We start from the raw sequence: 23,489 nt of genomic DNA on the forward strand, positions 1-23,489 counted from the left end.
AGCAGCAGCTGCTCAGCACCTTTTAAACAAGTCCTGCTCCCCCTCTGGGAGTTGGCTCTGCCACCCCTTCCCAACCTGCAGCTGGAGCCACGCAAACCACCCTGCGGGTCCTAGGGGCTGCCGAGTCCCTCACGCACGCTCCACTCCCCCACCACAGCTGCCAGCAACCCCGCTGCTGTTCTTCGCCGAGTCCTTCGCCGCCCATCTCACCCCCATGTGTTCACCTAAGCAGGAGCTGAGCCTCAGCCTTATGACCTGGCTAAGGCGTTGTCCTCCTGCAGCGCTGATGCAACACCCTCACAGGGTCCAGACCTGGGGGCGAGCTCAGACGGCAAGTCCTTAGGCAGGCACTCAGGGGGGCCAAAGCCCCCAGCCTGCTATTTGCCAGTGGGTACACACTAAACAATGACCTTTAACGAACACGGATGCTGCCACATACCAGTGCAGAGCGAGAGCCCAGTGAGGTCCAGCCCACTGCACCCGCTAGGAGGCTGCCAGGCAGAAGCATGGCAGAAGGACACAAGAGGCACTGGTCACATGAAGGGCCTCTCCAGTAGCATCTCTGGCTGTGCCCTGAGGACACCGTGCTGTGAGGACGAGGTGGTGGAAGGGACAGCATTTAACAGGCCGCTGCTGCAGAGAGGCAAAGAAATCCCGTCCACACAACTTCTCAGACTCCACGAAAAGTTGATTTGAAAGCTGTGTGTGCTCAGAAGAGACAGGGAGCTGAGGGTCAGCTGCAAGAGGTGCTCTTCAGCCACAGACACTGCTGACTGCAAGAGGACTTGAGGTGGCTTAGCCACAGACAGACTGGGCTGGTCACCAGCATGTGCTGGGAGCCGGGTGAGGGGTCCCTCAGGCAGAGCGCAGGGCCAGGCAGCAGCCAGGAATGGCAGAGTTCAGCTCACAGTGAAGCCCAAGCAGAAAGCAGAAACCCAAAGAAATCAACAAATGTACTTTTTCATTTTATTGCTAAAATCCTGACCATAAATCTCACCAGAGAGGAAGTTTCTGTTTCTCCAGCTTCCTACTCAGTGTCCTTGAGAAAACAAATGACACCACACTAAAAAAAAAAAAAAATCCCATAGTGGTTTACTTTGTGCTTCCCCGTACCTTGTTATGCTGAGTGCTTCATTTAGAGAAGGTTGACCTCCCCAGCCGCCTTCATCCCAGTGCCCTTCGCTGCGGGGACGCACCAAGGAACAGGTTTAGCACTGGCAAGAGGAGCCGGGTGGATGTTCTGGCGCAGGTAACCCTGCCGACTCAGCATCCAAAAGGTGTGCAGAGAGTCAGCGTGACAGTGACCGCTGTCTGAGAGGTGATTGTCACGGGAGATACAGGAGCTGTGCTACAAGCACAGGTGCTGTGAATACAGCCATGAAAAGCGAACAAAGTTATGCCTCTCTTATTTCACGAGACACAATTCCCTCCGTAAGTCTGGGCAGGGCCCTGGCTCACCTCACAGCAATTCTACCAGTGCAAGCCTTCAAACACCGTGTCTCCCAGTTTTTCTTAGTAGGACACAAAAAAATATTAGAGTGCTTCAAGAGGGTACAATGAATTACTGCTTTGAGATGCCCTAAGTGTGTTACCCGCCTTACCTGAGCAGCCACAGCAGAGCAGGAAAATCTATAGGTTTATTTTACTATGTTTTACACAGACTCTCACCAGTTCCTGTGAACAACAAGACAATGATCTCTTCTGCTATCAGCCATCGGGTGTAACGGAAGGACTTTGCACTACTTAACAGGCAGCAAAATAGAGAAGTGCACCACGAGGATTCACAAGAGGCACCAAGAAGGAGGTGTCTACAACATTTCAAGTCATAAAACCCGAAGACAAAATGCATCGATTAGACAGACAGGAGGGATTGTCTTCGAGAACTAAACGTAAAGTCCAGAAACCCCAGGTCTGAGTTAGGCTTGAAAGATTTTATTAACGGAATACATGTAAACACAAACACAACATAATACATGTTAAAGGAAAAAAAACCCATAGAAGCAGGATTTTTTTTGTGTGTGCAATTAGTTAACTCCAGACTGTGCTTCCTTTAACAAAACCACTATCCGAGTCAGTGGTAAGGCTACAAAAACCTGTAGCACCTCAACAGCTCATTTCTGTCAAACCATCTTGCCAAGTGCCCCGTTCCTTCTTGTCCCCGTGACCTAGATCTCCTCACTACTAACACACTTGAAAAGAAATATTTGGGTGTCATTACCTAAACCTGGCTTCTGCTAGAACAGCCTTTTCCTTCCGCCACTTACAGAAACCTGCCTGTGCTCCTGCACTGTCTTATCCTGCCTTTCCTTGCAGCCAGCACACGGGCACAACCTGAACGAGAGAGCATTTCAAAGTCATGTGGAACTTTTTAGCAGTTATCACCAGGCAAACGCAAGGACAGATCGACACAGGCAACGACATTATCTCTGTCCTAGAGAGCCCCAGGGATGGAGTCAGGTGGCCAAGGGAAGGGAGGCTTCCCTTGAGCAACGAGCCCTCTCCAAAGTCAGAGCCAGGGCAGTGCTGGAAGGAAGCTCTGGATGAGCTCGGTCTCCGCATTAGAGATTTCCGACCCGCTCGGTGCAGGAAGTTGTTCCTGTGGCTCACCTGAGGGAGTTCCTGTTATGAAGCCAGAGGGTGGTAGCTTGAAACACAGTTTCTGAGAGTGATGTAATCTTGGACAGCACTCGGTAGGCAGTGATACTAGTGACCTGGTTACAACCTGCGGTGTTGTTACAGCCCCTCTGCTGGCCTGGTGATCACAAGAAAGGGAAGAAAGAAAAAAAGAGGGGAGTGGAATAATTTTAAAAGGAAAAAAAAGGTTTCCAGATTTCCTTTGTTTAAGTGAAGCATTTTCCTTTTCCACTTTATTTGAATACACCGACCTGGCGTCTAACAGATGGAGACTGTGCAGATGCACTTTTGGGAGTGCCCATAAAATACAAATGGAGGGATACCTTTTTTTTTGGAGTAGTAAATTCAATAATCATAGCTGTCACCTCACTTTCCCAAAGGAATTTGCCCTTTGTTCTCCGGATAAAGCTGGGGAGAAGAAGAAAAAGGGAAAAAAAAAAAGAGAGTAAAGGGAACATTTAGGAAAAACCCCACAGATGCACGATCTGCACAAGCGTGGCAGCGCACAGCAGTCGTACGCCAGGAACCCGTACAGGCCTGGCTGCTTAGCAGCAACAGCAGGGCACAGCCAAGCATTCTGCGTGTCTTAGAGCCTTCTCCCATTCTCCAGCCCTTTCTAACGAGCAAGCAGGTCAGCTAATTGGCCCACACCCAAGTCTTACCCACCAGGGTTTGCTTAGAGATGTCACTTAGTCATTTCGCATGAGCAAATCCCAGGCTTCTTCCTGTTGGAGCAGCAGAGTGGGTGAAGGCTTTCCTTGATTTATTAAGACTATTAACAAACAAACGGGAGAATTCAGCAGCTTCCTCAAGCAGAAGAGCACAAGCAGAAAGGTTTCATCCTGAAGTAGCAGCTAAAAATAGGACACTTAAAGGAAGTAAAGTTCATTAAGTGATAAAGTGGTGGCTGCAGTGATGAGAGAAGAGTTTTTCCTTTTTTAATCCACACATTTATTTAGCGTTGTGTTTTCCTGCTCCTTAGTAAGAGCGTGAAAGATTTCCCTTTCTGTAGTGACTTTAACATGTAGCTCACCAAGTACAATGGAGTCGAGAATTTTAAACAGACATTGCCAGCCCATAAAGTACAACATTTGACAGCATCACTTGCCTTTGATATGCTCTTTCCACTGTGGGAAATGATATGCCATTTTCAAGACACATTCTACAGTATTATGCAACAGCTTTCTTAATTTTTAATGGATATATTATTTTTAATGTGTCAACTTTTGCATAAAGCATTTTAGTATTTTATTCAGCATATACCATTAATAAATTATTTGCTCCTTCCTCCCCCCGCCCCCCCAAGAGCTGCACTTAGCGTAGGGAAATGGTCTATTGACACTATAAAAGACATTTCAACTGGCACAGTCTATAGACATGTCCATCGTCAGATAAAGCACCAACAGCAAGTTCCCGCTTCTACTTCATCAACTGGCAGCGCGAAACAAGCTGCCCAGGAGTTTCACCACAAACCACCCTTTGGTGAAAAGACTTACACACATGCAGCAACCAGTTGCCTTAAAAATAAACCCGTACCCTGTGTGACCAGTAAGTCCTGTTAAAAGTGTTCGCTTCTGGCCCGAGTGCTCCAGCATCCTTTAGTCACCACGTCCAAATGGTTTGGGACATCCAAAGGAAGCAAGTCGGGGTGCTTCTGTGCCAGAGAAACTTGTCCGCTTGACCTGAGTTTGTTCAGAGGGCACACATCTCTCATCTCAGCAGATCTGCCCATTCTATGAGGGCAAAAAATGGATGCGATTTGATGTCTTCCACACCAGCAACACCAGCACCAAGACGCTCCGCAGGATTAAACTGCAAAAGCTTGATATGAAAAGAAAAATATATATGTGATTCAGTGAGTAAGAACAAAAACAACTGCTTAAAAGTTCCAGAAAGGTCTAAGGTAAAGGACGTCCTACCGTTTTTTCCTGCTCTGTGAATTACTTTCAAGAGTGTGAAAGCATACTTGAAATTCCTAAAATCCAGTAAATGGAAGACAACTCTCCTTTCCTTGAGTCTCAGTGTTACAGTCTTCATAGACTAGTGATCACAGCATGTAATTCCCCGAAGCACTGCACACTGGTGGGACTTCATTTTAAGTGTAACCTCATTTTAAGAAAAGAGAGCAGCAGCCAGAGCCTGCACCGGTAGAACTCGGGATGCTGCGTTTGCTTCATCTTAACCTTTGCTCACACCACTGCGTTACAGACCACTACATCGGGGACAGTGGTCTGTAACTTTCCATTTCATAAACTGTGAGTTGGTCCTAAAGTACCAGGATTGCAGCCAGTTCTCTATTTCCTTTAAAAAAAAAAAAAGTAGTAGTTTTTCAGGAGTCCTACAAATGGACTAAAACTGAAAAATCAAAACTCCAGTGAAAGAAACAAAACAGTGTAATGGCTTCATGGAAATTTCCTAAAATTCAGCACGTCGTTTGCTTTTTAGTTGTAGATCACATGCTGAATTCCTGTGAAAAGGAAATCACACTATTTACATCTGTTTAAAGATACCAATCCATATAAAAGGGAATGCAAAGGTAATATTCCAAAGAGACTAATACAGACACACAAAAATATTTTGCCATTTTAGAGAACTGTTTATGTCTATTCAATTAGAGCCAGTACAAAGGCATGACTTCTTTCCTGCTTTCTTCTTCTGCAACAGCTAATAGGATGACTTCTCCCAGGTGTCACTTGGAACAACGTGTATTCATATCTTAATGCACTCTGCAGCTAAGTGAGCCTATATCCATAAACATAGGAATTTCCACGCCTTACGGTGGCTCTGCTGTTCAGTCATAACATCACATAGCAAAGGTAGCTCGGTGACAGCGAGCAGTGCTGCTCTGATTACCTTCCACGGGCCAGCAGAGATGCAGTCAGGGTGTCTCTGCCTTCTGCTGAAATACAGCCAGCACCAGCATGGAGAGAGCAAGCACAGACTCTCATTTTCTAGACTTTGTCCTTCCAGAAGAACTTTAATCTTAGAAAGCAGATGCAACACAAACTGCAAGATATACCTATTGAATAGTCACATTTCGTATTTTGTTGGTAGTAAAGCCTGGAGCTGCCTCAAAAAAAAAAAAAATTGGGTGCAAAACACCAAACCAACACAAAAATAACAACTTCATCTTTCAGCAGAAATAAACAGATCTCTGTTTTCTTAGAAGCTGGCTAAATGAAGGTGTTTACAGGGAAGTCACCTGCACTGGAAGCCACAGCAGGAGACAACGTCTGACACAGTTTTCTGTATTGCTGAACATTGAACCTGGAGAGTTATTCTGTGATGCTTTGACCTGTTTACCCTTGGCAGTGGGGGGAAGGAAAGTCACAATGACAAATTGCTGTCCATGCCAATAGAGCTTTCTTCCTTTTCCTGACAAGGCTTCCTCAACAATGAATGGCAGCTTCCTTGGATAGTCACACAACAAAAACGTGATTTACTAGCCCATATAGACGAACCTCCACCAGATAAGTCACCACCCGACACTGGAAGGCTTAACCTAACAGACACTGGGGTGACTGTTCTCTGAACAGATACGACCTTGTAATATATCTGCAAGTGACAGAGATACATTTGTCACTCAAACCACGAGTGGCAAGAGAGCCACTCTTTGGCATATTTGCAAATCGGCAATATATTAGTCCGCAGTGAAGAACAATCCTACACTGGCAGGGAAAAGCGGACTGGATGACTACTTTGTCTTCACTTCTAGTCTTAATAGGAGGAATTCCCTTCATCAAGTGTGGTTTTGCTTTCCCTTAGCCACTTGAGTCCCGTTACACCTGTGGGTGAAGGCAACAACTTGCTACCATCTAACAATATAGATCCAAAAATGAGATTTTTCTTTAGACACTTCCCTTTCTACCTTTGCCAGAAACAGGGAGACACACGCTTTCACCTCCAGTGACTTCATGTCACCTCACGACAATTGGAGGCCCAACCATCTAGTTCCATTTCCATCACATTTCACAGCAATGACACAGAAATCAGTCAGTCACTGGCTCTTTTGACTCACCAAATTTTCAAAATCTCCGTCCTTCATTTTCTTCAAGAACTACTTTTTCCACTCTCCTCTGTTTAAATCTACATCTAAGCAATGTCATTATTCAGTGCATCCACTAGCAAGAGACCCATCAAAGCTGAACACCACACATCACTTAATCTGCTCGAGTGGAACAGGTCAGATCAAGGCTCCACTGCCTCAGTTAGGCCAGAATTAACTAGAAGAAAAAGAGCATTACCTGAAATTCAGGATCCTGTACTACAAGTTTATTCTCTCAGTCACAATTACCTAAAGCTAAGAGTAAACTAAAACCAGCAGTCAGTACTCTTCCCGTTACTTTGAAAACAGTGTATCAGTCTGGAAGGCTGTCTGTATTTTAAGGTTTCCTACTCTGCCTTTTGTCCAACCTACCGGCTGTCGTCATAAGCAGTCATTGTATTCTCAATGTAAAGTACTTTTCTTAACAAATGGCATCCAGGTTTCCTGGAGGACCAGCTACAGATTTTCAACCACAGCAAGGGCGTAACTTCTGATCCGTGTGTTCACAGTACTCAGAGCTATCTTGTTGAGTTGGCATCACCATTTTTCAGTTTAATTCAATCCATTACAAATGTTTCCATGAACATTCAGGGCAGAATTCCTAAAACATTCATGCATCACCAGCAGGTACTTCCACAGCACTCAGCACCGACCAAACTTGTTCTTTGAGGAAATGGCAAAGCACTCTGGTTTTCTACAGAGACACCTGGCAGCAGAAGTCAAAGTTTCCAGATGCAACAAGACAGCTGGGCAAAATTCACCAGTGGTGACAAAGGACCATCCACGTTCCTATCGGCAGCTTTTATACTTACTTCACCAGAACAACTTTGGTAGATATGTATTTGTCCAGTCCACACGTGCACCTACAGAAAACAGGTTTTACCCCCAATTACCTGCTGAATCAGTGATCTGGCCTCCTTTGATACATGGTCTGGGATACTCAAAGAAGTGTGAGTGTTTATTCCTGATGGGTGACACTCAACCAGAGTCTGGAGGACACAAAAAAAAGGAAAAAATAATCAAAGCAGGCAGATACGTTTATTAATTAAAAAGCTGTAGTGTTTGCATTATCTCCCAGTATACATGCAAATTAACACGCAGAGCTGAAGTTTCAGTGCTTCCTAGTATCATTCTAGAAGGAATGTCCACAGGCACTGATGCCCTCCCCCCCACCCCCAGGAGGTACAGGTTTAGAACATTGAAATCTTAGTGCTTTACTCTGCTGCTGAAACTTGAATAGTCTGGAAATTTGGTGGACTTTGCTTCCCTCATGCAAGACTGTCAACTAACCACCACTTTTATCCGCCTGAGCACTCTCTCTCTCAAAATACCAAATCAATGTGTAACAGCTTCTACGCTGTCCCAGGAGATAATACTGAAACTATTAAGAGCAAAAATTTTGTAAATGACCAGAAGGAAAGTTAGAGAACTTTGATTTCACTGCAGTCAAGACGGCAGCAGGGTTTTTAGTTATTGTTTCAGTCCTGAATTTGATATGGCTTTATCAAGTTGTTCTGCTGAAGCTTCAGCATGTTTCGTTTCTCTGTCCCCATGCAGACCAAGCAAATCGAGGGTCGGCAAAGCACTTCTGAGAAAGACAAGCAAGGAACTCACAACCGGGCACACCACTTGTGAGAAACTACTGGCCAAGAGGTCAGTTTTATCAAGTAACGTGCCCCCAGCCCTACCTTCCCGGTGAGGAGTTCAAAGAGAATGGCACCCAAGCTCCACCAGTCACAGGCTTCTGTCTCTTCTAGGATAGCGCCAACCTCTAAACATGAGACATTTCAATTAATATTAAAAAGGTCAGTTACACCTTCAAAATTAACATATATTTACAAGGTGACTGTTTAGTGCTGACAGAACATACACGAAATACCAGAGAGCTTTCATTATGCCTGCAATTTAGTTAGCCCTTTAGCCACCTACAGATTGTTCAAACACAGCAACACTATACATTTCATGCATAATTTGCTTTTTCCATGCATACACAGGCATTTTCAAGACTCACAGGCATCATGGTTAAGGTTCTTCTCTACTGGACAGTAAAGCAAAACATCTTTAGAGAATTTACTCTGGTCAGAAGAGCTGGACTGACCAGAGTGGCTGAAGCATCCAAAATCAGCACAAAGGAGAGATGATAGTAGTCTACTGCACACCTTAATTTTGCCTTATGGCACAGGATCTGACTCACAGCTAACCCACTCCCTTTGCTGGGATCACCGCAAGAGGCTTTTCACGACAGCCTCTCTTGCCTGTTGGGAACCAGAGAGAGGTGCGCTAAATCTACTCCACATAGCCTAACCACAGCCGGCAACTGCAGCTCAGCCCAAGCTGCACCTAGGCACAAGAAGTTGTATTCCCCAGCACCCAGCCAGCACCCACCACTCCCTCCCTGCTGTCCAGGCACAAGAGACAGCAGAGAGGTGAGATGGGAGTTGCAGAGTCCCTTGCCATACACGTTCACGTATTCAATAGCGTGATGCAAGTGGGAAACGTGGCTTCACTGACTCAGGCTTTAAACTACAAAGATTATTAAACACAAACACACCACACTGTCTGCTCTAAAACAGGCAGAAAAACAGATTGCAATGACGATGAAATCTTCATTTTGACTGTCAAAAAAAAATGCAGAAGCTGCACTAAAATAGCTTTGGTGGCAAAAGCGACAGCAGCTTCCCCGCAGAGGACAACAATTAGCATATAGTCACATAGTTGTTGCTGTGAAAAGCATTGTGGCATGTTCAAAAAATCTTGCTCATCATTTTATGGAGCTTAGCATGAGCGTGGCCAAGGAGAAATACAGATGAGTCACACTGCAGGGTCAGCAAAAGGAAGGAGCTAGTCCCAGACCTCCCCAGAGGTAGCGACGCGCACACACGCTGAGCACGGGGCTGTGCAGAGGGCTGCCCCTCGGGCAGCTGCCACACAAGCTGGAAGACACTCCACACCTTGCAGGACGAGGCTGAGGCTGCTGTTGCATGAACAAGGAAGGATGGCTCAGACATTGTTTCTTTAGGTAGGACATCCCTCACGCTGAGAAGTTTATTACAGTTAATGGCATCCGAATGCCCCATACATCACTGTAAGGGTGCCACACATTAGAATTTATTCCAGTCCTTACAGATTAATACTTCCATCAGTAACAAGAAACTTTCACAAAGATATAATGGCAGCCACGTGAGGAACTGCAGCAGCCTAATTACATGCAGTTTCAAAATGTTTTAAGATCCCAGGCAAGCAACAAGATGAAATTGAAATCATGGTGAACTGAGACAGTTTGTGTAAAAATCAAAGCCTGTTCTTGCAATTTAATTTCACAACCCTTCAGAAAAGCAGACCTTCAAGGTAACTGTCCTTTAAAAAAAGAAAAAACAAAAAACCCCAAACTCAGCCATGAACCAGCTGGTGAAAGGTTTTCACAGCATCTCCCAGTGAAACCTACTGAATGGAAATGCCTCTTCCAGTTGGATTGTGATTTCCTGGTTCTGTATGTTCCAATAATGTACATTCAAAACCAAGATAGCATGAATGGAAAGTAAAAGCTAAACCTAAATACTTTAGGCTCCTTTAGAGCAGAGTTTTCTTTCCCATATGGCTTTAATCCTGTAGATATTCTAGGCTGAGAGAGCTTTCTTCCAAACAAGTGAGGGTTTTTACTTTTAAACTCCACACTTATTCCAGAATAAAAACAGTAAAACCAAGAGTTAATTAAGATCAACTACTGCATTCTCAGTTCTTGAACTACCATGAACTTTCTCCATATTGACACATCAAGTTTTAGAATAATGCCACAAAAGGAGATAACCCTCTCTTCCCCTAAGACATTCAGTGGAGATGGGCCACTTGAGTTACAACCCAACAGAAAAATATCCTAAAGGTGAAAAAAACCCATCACTCTGAGCACAGAGAAAAGAACTATTACAAAAATTTCATTTCTGAGTTTAATAATTTCCTTTTATGTTGTCAATCACAGATGCTGATCCAGTTTTTTGAAGCATCAAAGTACGCTGCCTTCTTTCACAGATCCTCACACTGCTCATTATGGGACATTGATGTAACCTCACTTACTTCACTGATGAAGAAAACCAACACAGAGGACAAGTCAAAAAGTAAACCAGAGGCCACTTCTCCAAAATCCCAGTTCATATTGTCAGCCATAAGAACACTTCCAATATACACCAAGCCAAAACAAACGTCATTGCAGAGCTCTTCAGAGAGCAGCACTGAGCTCCTCCATCCACATCTCACAGTGACCACAATGACACAAGCAGGATAAAGTTAGAACAGTCAAGTAACACCGATTTCTCCCTGGGCTGAAGGGCTCCAGCTGGGTTCCCATGCACACGGTGGACACTGCACAACAAGTCATCTGAACCAACACAGATCAGGAAATGGAAAACTCAGCTGAGGGGAATATCTGAGTATCCTTTTTTATAAAACCTGAATTTTGGCTCAACTTTTCTCTTACGACCCAATGTCTGCTTTCCTGCTGCTTTCCCTAAGTTTCCCGACTTCAGATTAAAATAAATGTTTTCCTTAAAAAAAAAAATCACCGTGAATACTACAAATAAACATGTCTTGTTTACATTCCCTTACTTCAAACAGGTCACATTACATCTGATGCAATATGCTGATCATAATAAGTTCAGGATATCACATCAATATGACTGCGTTTTATCTTGACTACACATCATGGGAAAATTTAGAAATTATAGATTATGAAGTGCTTTCAAGTGATACAGAATAGCTACTAATGTAATATACTGCACAGGGCATATGCTTTTTTTTAAAGCTTTAATATTGCAATAAATCCAAACTACAATATCTGCCTTCACTAAGAAAACATTTTCATCTCAATACATCAGCAAAGTCATTTAGACAATAAATGGTAGTGACCCATAAGCTTAAGTGAATAACACGGGGATATTTGTGCCAATTCTTTACTTCATGAACCTTGAAATCAAGGACCTCAACCACGTTTGTACAACTATAAATGTGCGCACACATGTGCACGGTGATAGTGTTTCTAGCACTAGCAGAAAAAATATTCTCAAATATGAAAACCTTTTAAATTGGAGAAATAAAAAAGCAGGGTTAAAAAAAACAGTAGCTCTTCCAACTGTACTGCAACTTCTACTAGAAGGGAGAGCTTTCTTCTTTCTCTCTTCCTGCTGCAGGTCTGCACGACAACTAGCCCCAAGTAGCACGTGTCGGCAGCAATGCTGAATTCACGCGCAGACGCGATTTCAGCAGCAGCCGTAGGGGTAACTGAAGGGAAGGAGATGTGTAAAACACTATCAGGTTCAGCTAGAGACAGATGGTGCAGGTAAACACCTTCGCCACCCAGCGCCGTCCTCCTTCCACAACAGCTGGTCTCAAGTGAAAGCCATTTCTCCAAGGTTTCCCTATTTATCTCAGTAGTTGCATTACACACAGCAATACCTTACTTCCTGATAAGGGACACGTAGCTGACAACGCTCTGTATTTTTAAACAGAAGTGCCAGTTCTGAAGGAAAAGAGCAGAACTTCACCTCTCCTGAATGCATATTCTTGATAAGGCTGTTCCTACCACACCTCATCTTCTCCCAGGGCTGACAGTAAGACCTCTCGACCAGCACACACAACCCCTCGTTAACACACAGAAGCAAGGTTTAAAGGTGGACTTGGACATCAGATGGCCTACAAATCACCAAGAACAACTTTATAGGATAAACTGTTACATCCAGAACTCTGCATCTGAAGTCAGCTCAAAGGAAAACGGGATCTAGGTGGATGCATTCTTCTGCCAACACCTAAGAGTCAGGAAGGGCCTTGCTTTGGTTTTCCTGGAATTAAGAACCATTTGACTCTTGCTGGATGGATAAGAATTTTAAAACCTGAGAAGGTCCCTTCCCTTACCCTGTGTTTCAAGCAGAAACAGCATAGCATTCAAGTGTTATTTCTGCACTGATAACAAAACAAGTTAATAAAATCTGAACTACCATCAGGTGTCTGAAACCATTCAGGAGGAAATGGACTTGTCCAACACCCTGAAAACATCAGACGTGATGTTTTTGCTTTCTGCAGCCATTAAGATAAACAGTATTGCATGAAAAAACATTAGAGTCGCTTCAGAAATTCTATTTACTTTACACTCATTTAATTTTAAAAGCTCACTATTTTATCATATTTGAATATCTATATACGTAAAGAAGCACTTGCAGAGAACCAAGTAAAATGAGTCCAAGCTAATCTACCCTAGGCACACTCAGTCAGCCAAGATACCATAAGATACAGTCACTAAACAACGCATCACACAAGCAATCTGGCCATAATCCTTTGCCTAAAATGCTTTAGCAATTTATAAAACACAGTATTGAACCATCTATAGTTACGTAAAAAGTTTATCATGGTCTTTAAACAATCAAGTAGTGAGGCAAGCCCAATGAGCATCTGCTGAGATCAAACGGAGTATGAAAATAGGAAGTTTCATCTTAAAGGTATTCAAAAACATGAGCATCTATGTTCCTCTTTGGAAGAAATTTCCTCATGGCACTAACAGAAAAAAATCAGAGGGAACTGTTTCTTCTTCCTTTTAGCAGCCCAAGATGGAATTAAAACTTCCCCTAAAACAATCAGGTGACAAAAAGAGACAAAGAAGCTTTTTACTGCTGTTAGCAAAACAAAGCAAGCACCAATTAACCTTGCAGCTTATTTTCAAAAGGCATCTTCTCCACTACCTTGGAGTTTTAGTCCCATCTGTAATAATAACTTTAAAATTTAAAAAAGAAAAGAAATAAAAACCCCACCACACCACACAGGTAAATTACAGTTTCTTCAAGAGTTATAAACTGGCTTTTACGTCAGCCAGCCTGCAGTATCAGATGTTTACAAATCAACAGCTTCTGGCTGCTTATTCTTCTTACAGAGTCCACTGAAAAAACCACAAGAACATGTTCTTCACCTAAAGCATGTCGTGTACTTCCACCAAGCCTGAGTGCCAAACCACGCCAGCCTATGTTCAGAAAATACCTGATTCTCTCCCCCGTCCTATGCTTTCAATTACCTACTCCAGATTCATGACATGGTGCTAGTTGTTATTGTTTTCTGTGGGACACTCGGGCGTCTTTGGAGAGCAGTACCACTCCAAACGCTTGTTGTAAAGTTGTTCCTCCCAGCTTCACAACAATTAGTACTCTCTGCAGCTCCAGACCTCTCCTCGGTGTTCATGTCAGCCATTCATACATCTTTTTTCATGTTTAATCTTGTTTCCTACTGCCATGGCTTTTCAAATCGAGCTAGCCCATCCTTCTGCCTTCACTGCTCAAAGCTCTTTCACCTACCCTGCTTTTTCCTTTCCTTTGTACCATTATCCCGACACATTAATGTCATGCAAAATGCCAGGACAGAATCGTAGATAAAATCTAGTCCAGTCTTACACTATACCACGAAACCAGCCCACCCCTCGACACCTCTCAGGGTCAATGGCACTTTAATCTACCAGTTATTTGGCTTCTTAAAAAAATCTACTCAAATTAAATTACTATAATAGCAGAATAGCAGATTTAATGAGCGCCTGTAAACTCCCACTGAAAAACACACGCAAATAATATGCAGGTTTTCCAGCATCAAATATCTATTTGGTAAACAGAGGCAAACCATTTTTTCCCTTATTCAGTAAATAAAAATTATAGCATACAGGCTAATAATAGCAACCCGGCAATTTTTATTTTCATGCCATATGTTTTAGGTTATCAGCTGCACTTTGCATCTGTATTTTCAATTGTCTAAAAGCACAAGTGACATCTTCGTTTGGGAGTACAAAAATCAGGTTGCAAATTGAAACGTTTTGGGATTGTTTTGTTTTTTTTTTTTGAACAAAATCTTTTGCCCACAAAGCCTTCCTTTTGCTTATGGTTTGCACTGTGTACAAGTAGAAGCAGGTTAGATAAAACCAAATATACCATATATTTATGTGCGGGCTTCTGTGAAGGCTAGTTTGTGTGATTAGAGCAGAATAAATCAGACTAATACGATGCATTACTGACGGCCAGGTCCCTACTTGCATTTTCTGTGACTCTAAGCTCCCTTTAGCTTCATGATCTCAACAAGCAAATCTCATTTTTAGTAAACGCAGTCTGGTGACAACTCATTGTCTAGACAAGAAAGAAACAAGACTCTGAAGGCAGCCCAGTTCTGAGATCTCGTCCTCCAAGAACACTACAGGGATGCGACAGAAGGCTTCCCCGCTGCTGGAACGAGGACTGAGTGTAAATAAAACATCTCATTCGCACATTGTTATTTACACGAGATGTTAGACCAGCAAGCCACTTCTACAACTCTCACCTGTGAGGTGACGTCGAAAAAGTACCTAAAAGATTTCTCTTCATGAGTAAATCCTCAGCTTAATCTGTTTTAGCTGAAGACAGTCCTGACTAGGCTGTGGCAAATTTTGTCGCTCTCACAGGTATTCGGCATACTATGGAGGGGCTTTTCGAAAAAAGTTACGGGTTTGATTTTAAAAAATCCTGACTACCGAGAATGGAATATAATTATTACTCCATTTAAAAGGTAACAAGTCTTTATATTTAAGATCACAAAGTTGGCAAAACCAATACTTAAATAACAGAAGGCGATCATTTGCATTTCAAAATTCATCTATCTTGCTTTTCCCCTCAATTAGACCAAAACATGTTGATTCACAGGTTTGTGTGTGTGTTTGTTTCTTTTTTAAACTTATTTATAGAGCAGAATAATGGCCCCCCTGCCAGGCTGGCATTTGCTCAAGTTTCTGTCCCTGTAAATTGAATCTGTTACTGGAATTTTCCCCCCTTCAGAATACCAAGGCATGTTAACCAAGAGATAAAGAGATACATCGCTGCTACGATCAGCCACCCGGCAGGTGGATAACGCAAGGGATTTTTTGTTGTTGTTGTTAGTTTTTGTGGGGTTTTTTGGACAAATGTGTGATAAGAGTTCTCAGGGGGCATGGAGAGCAAAGGGCTGTTTAAAAAGAAGTGAATCATTCGCATCTGATCTGCTAATAACTTTGTGTTCAGCCATCAGCTCCTTAGCACCTTTTAAAACACTCAGAAAACAAAATTACTATAAAGAGGAGGAAAGTTAAAGAGAAAAAAAAAAACACATAAACCTCACATTAGTCACCTTAACGCAGCAGAAATTCTCTGTTACAAGTGCTTAATTTCTTCTCTAAAAGCAAATAGGTTATTCTTGGCCAAAACCCCCACAGTTTTACTTGAAGTGGTGTTGAGTTTATGGGGGATGATTTATAATCCATCATTTCCCTTGTGGGTTAGAGAAACAACGTTTGACTTATCACAGGTGAACAGCAAAGATTTACTTTGGCCATTAATCAAAGGAGAGCACGGGCGCTCCTTTTAAGCATCTGCAGATAGCTTTGTCGCAGTAGTTGGTTCAGCATGATTTTTTTTTTTTTTTAATTGAGTAAAACTATGTAGGAGTGAAGAGAGTCATCCAGCTTTACCAACAGATTCAACAGCGCTATAAAACACCACGACTCTGAGCTCGTGAGTACAAGACTTGATATGCAAATCATGACAAATAAACCGCATCTTCCGTCTCCAGTTCTCATGTGAAGTTTGGCAAAGCAGAGCCAGCAAGTGCCACAGCAAAATCCATTAATGGTACAATGCCACCTGCCGTCCACAGCCGAGACGTGCCACTGCTTTTAATTTATGTGCGGTATAAAACGACAGTTGCTATTTCATACAAAATTAATTATATTGCTAGCAGGGAAAGGCGTGCAGCTTTTTAAACTCTCGCCTCCCTCGGCTTTCCGACACTTCTCCATTTACAGCGTTTGCATTTGTTCTATTATTTTTATATATACACGCTGCACAATCTCTTTCCTGCACATGCATTCACACTGCCCCTCCGCTTTTTCATCGGATAACAAGAGCTGAGCAAGTCCTTGCTATTCTCCACGGCAAGGATTTGATCGCTGTCTCTGTACCAAAACTACTCTGCTTTACTACAACATTACAACCTGGGGTACTGAAACCCTCAAACACAAACTCCTAGATGCTGCAAGCAAGCTCCACGTCATTGGACCTCTATCCTCCCCTGGGTCTGAAAAACTTCAACGTTAACACATTATAATCCCTAGCCCCTCCAGGAATTAGGGGCTGGTATATACACTGGAGAATTTAGACTCTATGTTTTCCTTCAACCGATAAAGCAACTTTGAATTTAAAGGTGTCCTCAGGCACTTCACTGCTAAGCACTTTAAAACTTGTGGTGTAAAAAAGTAACACCTGGAACATAATCAATTAAAAAGATAAAATTGTTTCAAATACATTTTTACATCTTTCACATAACTCTGCAATACAAGTTCCTACCTATCTTAAATTGAAAATATCCTGCAATTTGTTTAGATTCCACATTCCTCTTCTCCTTTTTCTGCCTCTCAAAAAATTTATGCAGAACTGTATCTAAAGACTCAACATCTGTTCCCAGTCTCCAGCACAGACCCTAAAAGACAGTGTTTTGATAAAGACATCTTCCCTTTCTTGCATACTTTCATAATTTCAGCAAAACACTGGAATCACGTAACGTCCCAGTTATCATATCCAAACCCTATTCTAGCCTGAACTCTGACGAAAACACACACCGAGCTAAATGCATGGAGACAAAATTTTACAAACCACGTTTCACAGAATCCTTCAGTTAGGAGGGAGAAGGAGAAGGAAGGCTGAGTACCCAGAGGAAGGGCAACACAAAAGCACCCAGTACTGGAAACAGCGGAAAAATACTAAACAAGATAGAGACTCACTTTGAGCCACCTTATTTAGTCACCATGTTATATTATGGTAAGGAATCATACGAGCTGATGACATTTTGCGAAGATTACCTGTTCACCTCTATAAAACAGCAGCAAGCAGGAAGAGGCTTGCTGTTAAGAGAAATTTACAATCAGTTTTAAAAAGAACTTGAAAACGAACACACACACTTGACAATTTCTCTTAGTGTACTGAGCAGAAGCGTAAGCACAATTTCAAAACAATTTCAAATTCCAAGAAGCAGCTTGAGGAACAATGCTGTCACAATAAAGAGGAGCCATGGGTTCCAGGGACACGGTACACTCCTTAAAATGAAAAATGATTACCCAAAAACGGGGTTTTTCCCTGTAACATCAGAGCCTAAAGAAAACCCACTAACATGATTATTTTTTTAACACTGATCAAAAGTTCTAGAGCAAAATCTACCAGCAGCAGTAGCCCTAAGAGAGCTGCTTTGGACTCAGTGGTTCACCGTTACCCAAGGCACGGGCATTAAATCATTCCTCAGAATACGATGGCACTTGGCTCCAAAACACATTTTGCACTAAGTTATACCAAGTATTACTCTCTTACACAAAAATTAGCATGAAATAGCTACACTAAGAGTATGTTTTGCAGGGGTAACTACGATCAAGAAGTAGAAAGGTAGGAATCCTGGAGCAGCATCAGTTCAGTCACCTTGCGTATATCCAATATTTGCATTTGCAAATCTTCATCTCGTAGCTCACCAGTTACAGACCCACGAAGCAAACTGCAGCTTGGGGTAGGGCAGAGAGGGCGGAGAGGAGAGGGGAGCTTAACCAAGAAAAGCCCGGACGGATCCCACACCTGTGCTGTGAGCTGGAAATAATGATGATACAGAAAACTTTATTCTTGCATTTGGGGACTTCTAAATATTATTTCAACTGCTCCCTAAGCACTTAATTACTGCAGGAGTTGGCTGGTTGGGGCTTAGGGGGCAAAAAAAGTCTCTCTCTGGTTCCTCATTAAAATACAGAAAAATTAAGCTTTGACTTTCACAGCTCATTAATGATGACAGGGTGGGGAAAGGCTGCACTTCCATCTTTGCTGCTACTCAACTAGGGAGCGCTTTGTACAAGGCTGGGTTAGGGAGGCAGGAAAAATCCTCTTTCTAACAGGATGTCATGCACGTTGGCAACCAGGACGTGTTCCTATGTAACAACCACAAGAGTTGCTGGGATTTCCCAGTTTTCTTGTTCTTGAATTCAGCTAGGGTGAGGGTAGAAGGAAGGTGTTGGGTTTGCTTTGATAGTTAAAAAAGAATAATTTTTGGTAATACCTGTCCTTTTGACTTGCATCTGGATAGAAAAGATTTCATTTACTATTTATCTCAAGAGGCTGGCATCCAAATTTTTGTTGAGATCATACCACCTCTACTCACAGACAGCAGTTCCTTACTGTATTCCAGCTGCAGTTCCAAGTCACAGAATAAACACCTGATGCCAAACTAAGTTCAGAACTTCCATAACTCTTATTCTAAATTTTTCTGAGCACATTTGCAGACGCTGAGCTTGAGGAGTACCTGAATGCCAAGTTGCAACGCCAGACCACGCACGCAGGAGAAAGAGTATGTTGGCATTTCAAATTCAGAATAAAAAAAAAATCTGAATAGCCTCCCAGTAGTCATTTCAACTCTAAAGGCAGGTTTAAGCTAGCTATGAAATTTTTAAAATATGAAGTTGCAAGTAAAACGCCTGATGTTTAGCTGTCGCTACCATTTGACCACTACATTAGCAGAAAATAAATTGGTAAAAGGAGAAGAGGGAGGGCTTGGTTTTAAGTGCCATCCTTGCTACAAAAACACAAGAGATATTGATTTTATCACCCTCATGATTGATGAAAGCAGTTCTAAGAAAAGAGCTCTCTGAACTATTTCAAAGCCCACTGTAGCTCATCAAGAATGTCAGAGGCACCTCTGAGCTTGTTAGGGTCGTATTTTTCAAACTGCTGTGGTTTGGGGCTTTTTTCCCCTCATGTTAAGAGAATCACAGAATCATCTGGTTGCAAGAGACCTTTAAGACATCATGTCCAACCCAGCACTCCCTAAACCAAGCCCCTCACATCTACACCTCTTTTAAACACTTCCAGGGATGGGGACTCCATCACTGGGCAGCTTGTTCTTCGCATGTATAAATTCTTGCATTTTTAAGGCTCTTGGTGTCATCTCTTCAGCCTGCCCCTTCCCTTATTTGCTCTTTTCAGTTATCAATGTGTACTCACACATAGCAAATCACTGCAAGAAAACAAAACGTTCCTTAAATTTGCTTAAACAAGACGTTCAATACAATTACACTTCATGGAAACGATCTAACAAACACCACCACAGTTCAACAACAAAGCAGTTATGAGCCCTTTAGCTTTTTAAGACATTCATGAAACAGCAAAGAAAATTCAGATATTGAACGATCTCGAGCTTTATGCTATAGAGGCTCCAAGAAAAAATGAAAGCTGCTCATCTACTTTCCAAGTGAAACATTGAGGGTGATTGCTCTAACCTGGGGCACAGTACATTCTCTCTATGGCATCGTTGTCACAGGAATCTTCAACCTCCCTCCACCTGCTAAAATACGTTAGCTGAATGTGTCCTAAAAACAAAACGACAGGAGAAATCAAAACATTTTTCCCTTCCATTTTCTACAGAAGTGAACTGTAATTACTCCTTTTGTAGCTAAAAACAGTATCATTAAGAATAATGGCATCATTAAGTACTAGAAGCTATTACTGGGGGTGAATTTGCTGCACTGATAATGAAGCTCTAGACAGGAAATGAAGATACTAATTACAAGATAAAACGCCTACTCAGTTAATTGGAAGCAACAGCGAATAAAAAGAAATGCATTTGCAAAAGTTCCTGACCTCTATCATTCAATAAGATGTTGTTTGGGTTCAAATCGCGGCACACAATTCCTTCTCTATGTAAAGCATCAAGGGCTACAACCATTTCAGCTGCCCATCTCTGAATGCAATCCTCTGGGATATAAAACCTGGAGGTTATCGCTAATCTTTCGTCGAGGTCCTGAAAAATCTGATGTATTTCCTTCTCTCCTGCTACCGCTATTTTGTCTTCCCTCTTTGGTGCCGTCTTTTCACTCTCAGCTGCTGGTAACAAAGCTGGGTCTGTCCCGTCTTTGCCAAAGTCTTCAGTTTGATCGGAAAACAGCAACACTGCTTCACTTCTTAACGTGTCTCCATCCAAGCTAACATCTTGAGCACCTGAGAGTGGGTTGGAAACAAATACACTTTCTTCTTTGCTCATCACGTTTAAGGAGCAGGCTCCAAGCCTTTGAAACAGAGCCCCGTCTTCTGAACCACCTACCTCTCGGTCAGATGTAAAGAGGGTCCCAAGAGCTTCCTGAGTGACACCGCTTTGTCCTTTTGCTTCCTCGCGGGAAGGATCGCCCACTTCTGGTGCCACATGATTTGGCTCTTGATCAAATGCTTTGCATGGCTCTGTGGAATTATTTAGTTGTAAGACATCGGGTGTTTCTAGTAACTTTATTTCCAACATGTCCCTGTCGGTTTTTGTGAACTTTGTTGGCCTTGACACTGTTGCTTCTTCTGTTTCATCAGACACACCAGGTAAGTTTATCAGGAGATCGGGCCTTCCTTCATCAACGCTATTTACATCATCAAAAGCAGCATCCTTAAAGGAGATAACTGGCACAGAGTCATTTGAACCCCTGCTTATGGTGTCATGAGCTCTCATACCCATTTTGTCCTCTAGGTCCAAGCTTCTGTCATGATCTGGGACAGAAAACAATGGCTTCAGAGGTTCCGATTTCAGGTTATGTAATTTTTCTCCAAAATCAAGCCCCAGGAGCTCACTAGTGCTATCTTTGCTGTCTATCCTGAAGAGTTCCATGGGGCTGTTCTTTGATTTAGTTAAGGAGTCCAATATTCTAGTAGGACTAGCTATTTCCACCTCAGCGTCGTCGATGAAAAGCTTCCGTTCCTGAGATGCGACCTGAGGTGTGAAGCTATCGCTGCCAATGACACTGCATTTCTGTAAGCAACTTCTCTCTTTGATATTTAGACCTTCGCTCTCCAGTTTAACCGCCGGTTCCTCATTTAGAGAGCCAGAATCAATTTTCTCTTGCCCGTACTCATTGCATAACGTTAAATAACTAGTAGTGCACTCTTCTTCAGAGCTCGATCCTGAGTCCATCCACTTCGAACTCTCTTGGCCATCTTCCTGGTTGCTGCTGTCATCCTGAGAGCTCAGCGTCAGGCTGCTCTTCAGCGGGGCCACCTTCAGCATGCTCTCTCCGTAGCTTTCTCTGGAGTCGGTGCTGCTACCCATTTCTTTAGGACTTGGGGTTGGCTGCTCCAGGTAGATTTTAGTTGAACTGGATGTTCTGGGTTGAGGAATGTCAAAGCTCTCTTCAGGACTTCTGTTTAAGAACTTACTGACGTAAGACCACAGTTTTCCTCCTGCAAGAAAAGAGGAGGGGGGAAGAATCTCTTAATTTCACTCAAAAAAGAATCCGTTTCATTATGAAACAAGCAGATACCCTCATTGTCACAATACACTCCTTCCTTGTGCCCACAGAGCGAGTTGGATCTGCTGCTTGAGCAGGAAATACTTCGAGACCGCAACCTGCTTTTCAAGCAGACTTGTACTAAAACATAAATATTTAAAGAGCTGCATTAATCAAAAAAAAAAAATTCAATAAAGTTTAATTTCAGAGTTTGTCTCAAGTTGCATGGTGGCGACTACTCTCCATCCGCTGTCTCAAAAGAAAGCAAAAACCAGGGAAGATCAAATGGTTTAGCACCCACCACCAGTCCTGTCAGTACGGAACAGTTCTGTATCAGAGCTCCAAGCAACATTAGGGAAGACAGACCAAAAACTACTAATTAGCAAGTTCAATAAGGGGAAGGGAATTACCTCATTCATATTAGCGGGATATTTTAAGGATCTGTTTCTCTCTTTGAAGAGGTGGGGGTTCTTTAGTTAAATATGGATGTATTTTTCCCTTTAACTTCAGACTCCAGAAGGCTTTACCAATAGTCTAAGTAACACTGGCAAACCACTTCCTGCACATCAAAGAGTTTAAGGAAGTTACAGCTCCAAAAGTAAGAGTTAAATTCTAAAAACAGAAAAATAGCACCCTTCATGTTTCCAAATACTGCACATATAAAGAAAACTCACAGATTATAAACCGTAATTTGCACAAAACAAATCAAGAAGTTATTGCACCTCTTGCATGGGCCAAAGACTTTGGCTGAAAGCTAGAAAGCCACCTTTGATAACTTACAGGAAAATGCAAAGTCAAGACATTTTGATTTAAAAGATTGTACAGGAATTCTGGAAAAGCAGGAGTTCGAACAAGATCTTTGTAGAAGAAAAAAAAAGTATCCAATCCACTAGGCATCTGCAAAGTTTTGATTTGGGGTTTTTTTGGTTCTGTCTTTTTTTACTTATTTGGGTAAAAGAGAGTTTTATATTTTACAAAATAAAGTCTTTAATAATTATTTCTACATCCTCTCATATCGGGCAAAATTCCTTTAAAAAGTACAACAAAAGAAGTACTTTTTCATTGCCTAGGAGCAGGTTTTATATATTCTCAGGAATTTCAAAAATAGCTTATCAAAGGCAAAAAAACCTTGATACTTTAAAAATTAATTTGAATAATATTTTTTTGTTTTCTTGCCCTTTCTCCCCCTGGCTAGGACACCTTGATTTTGAAGGGGGTGGGAAATAATAAGATATCTTGCTGGTTATGGTGAAACTAAGTATATTAAAAATACTAAGAGGGAATTCTAACAGCTTGAGTTCAACAGTGAAAATAAAAATTTACATCTATTAATTCAAGTGGTCTCTGCCATAAGCCACAAATGGATTTAGTCGGTCGCAATGACACTTGCCACCTTCTAGAAGATGAGGAGAAAGGATGCCAGGAGCAGGAGCAAATGGAAGCAACGCTCGTAGGGAAGGGAACAAGAACGGCTACACTGAGCACTGTTAACTGCGTAAGCACGTTAAA

General features: G+C 42.3%; 1 protein-coding gene across 6 annotated transcripts in view; it reads right to left on the bottom strand.

Annotated features, from left to right (window-relative positions):
• Window positions 1-3,932: 3,932 nt before the first annotated feature.
• RPS6KC1 (ribosomal protein S6 kinase, 52kDa, polypeptide 1) overlaps window positions 3,933-23,489 on the bottom strand; it is an 82,074-nt gene continuing 62,517 nt past the window's right edge. For all 6 annotated transcript variants that reach the window (XM_010131823.1, XM_010131824.1, XM_010131822.1 and 3 more), the window contains 5 exons: window positions 20,359-21,933; window positions 19,998-20,087; window positions 8,368-8,450; window positions 7,573-7,668; window positions 3,933-4,455 (listed from right to left, as the gene is read on the bottom strand). In XM_010131823.1, coding sequence (XP_010130125.1) covers window positions 4,345-4,455; window positions 7,573-7,668; window positions 8,368-8,450; window positions 19,998-20,087; window positions 20,359-21,933 — 1,955 coding nt within the window. In that variant the 3' untranslated portion in view covers window positions 3,933-4,344. The remainder of the gene's footprint in view (window positions 4,456-7,572; window positions 7,669-8,367; window positions 8,451-19,997; window positions 20,088-20,358; window positions 21,934-23,489) is intronic.

Source organism: Buceros rhinoceros, unplaced genomic scaffold (assembly GCF_000710305.1).
Source record: "Buceros rhinoceros silvestris isolate BGI_N320 unplaced genomic scaffold, ASM71030v1 scaffold422, whole genome shotgun sequence".
Lineage (NCBI taxonomy): Eukaryota > Metazoa > Chordata > Aves > Bucerotiformes > Bucerotidae > Buceros > Buceros rhinoceros.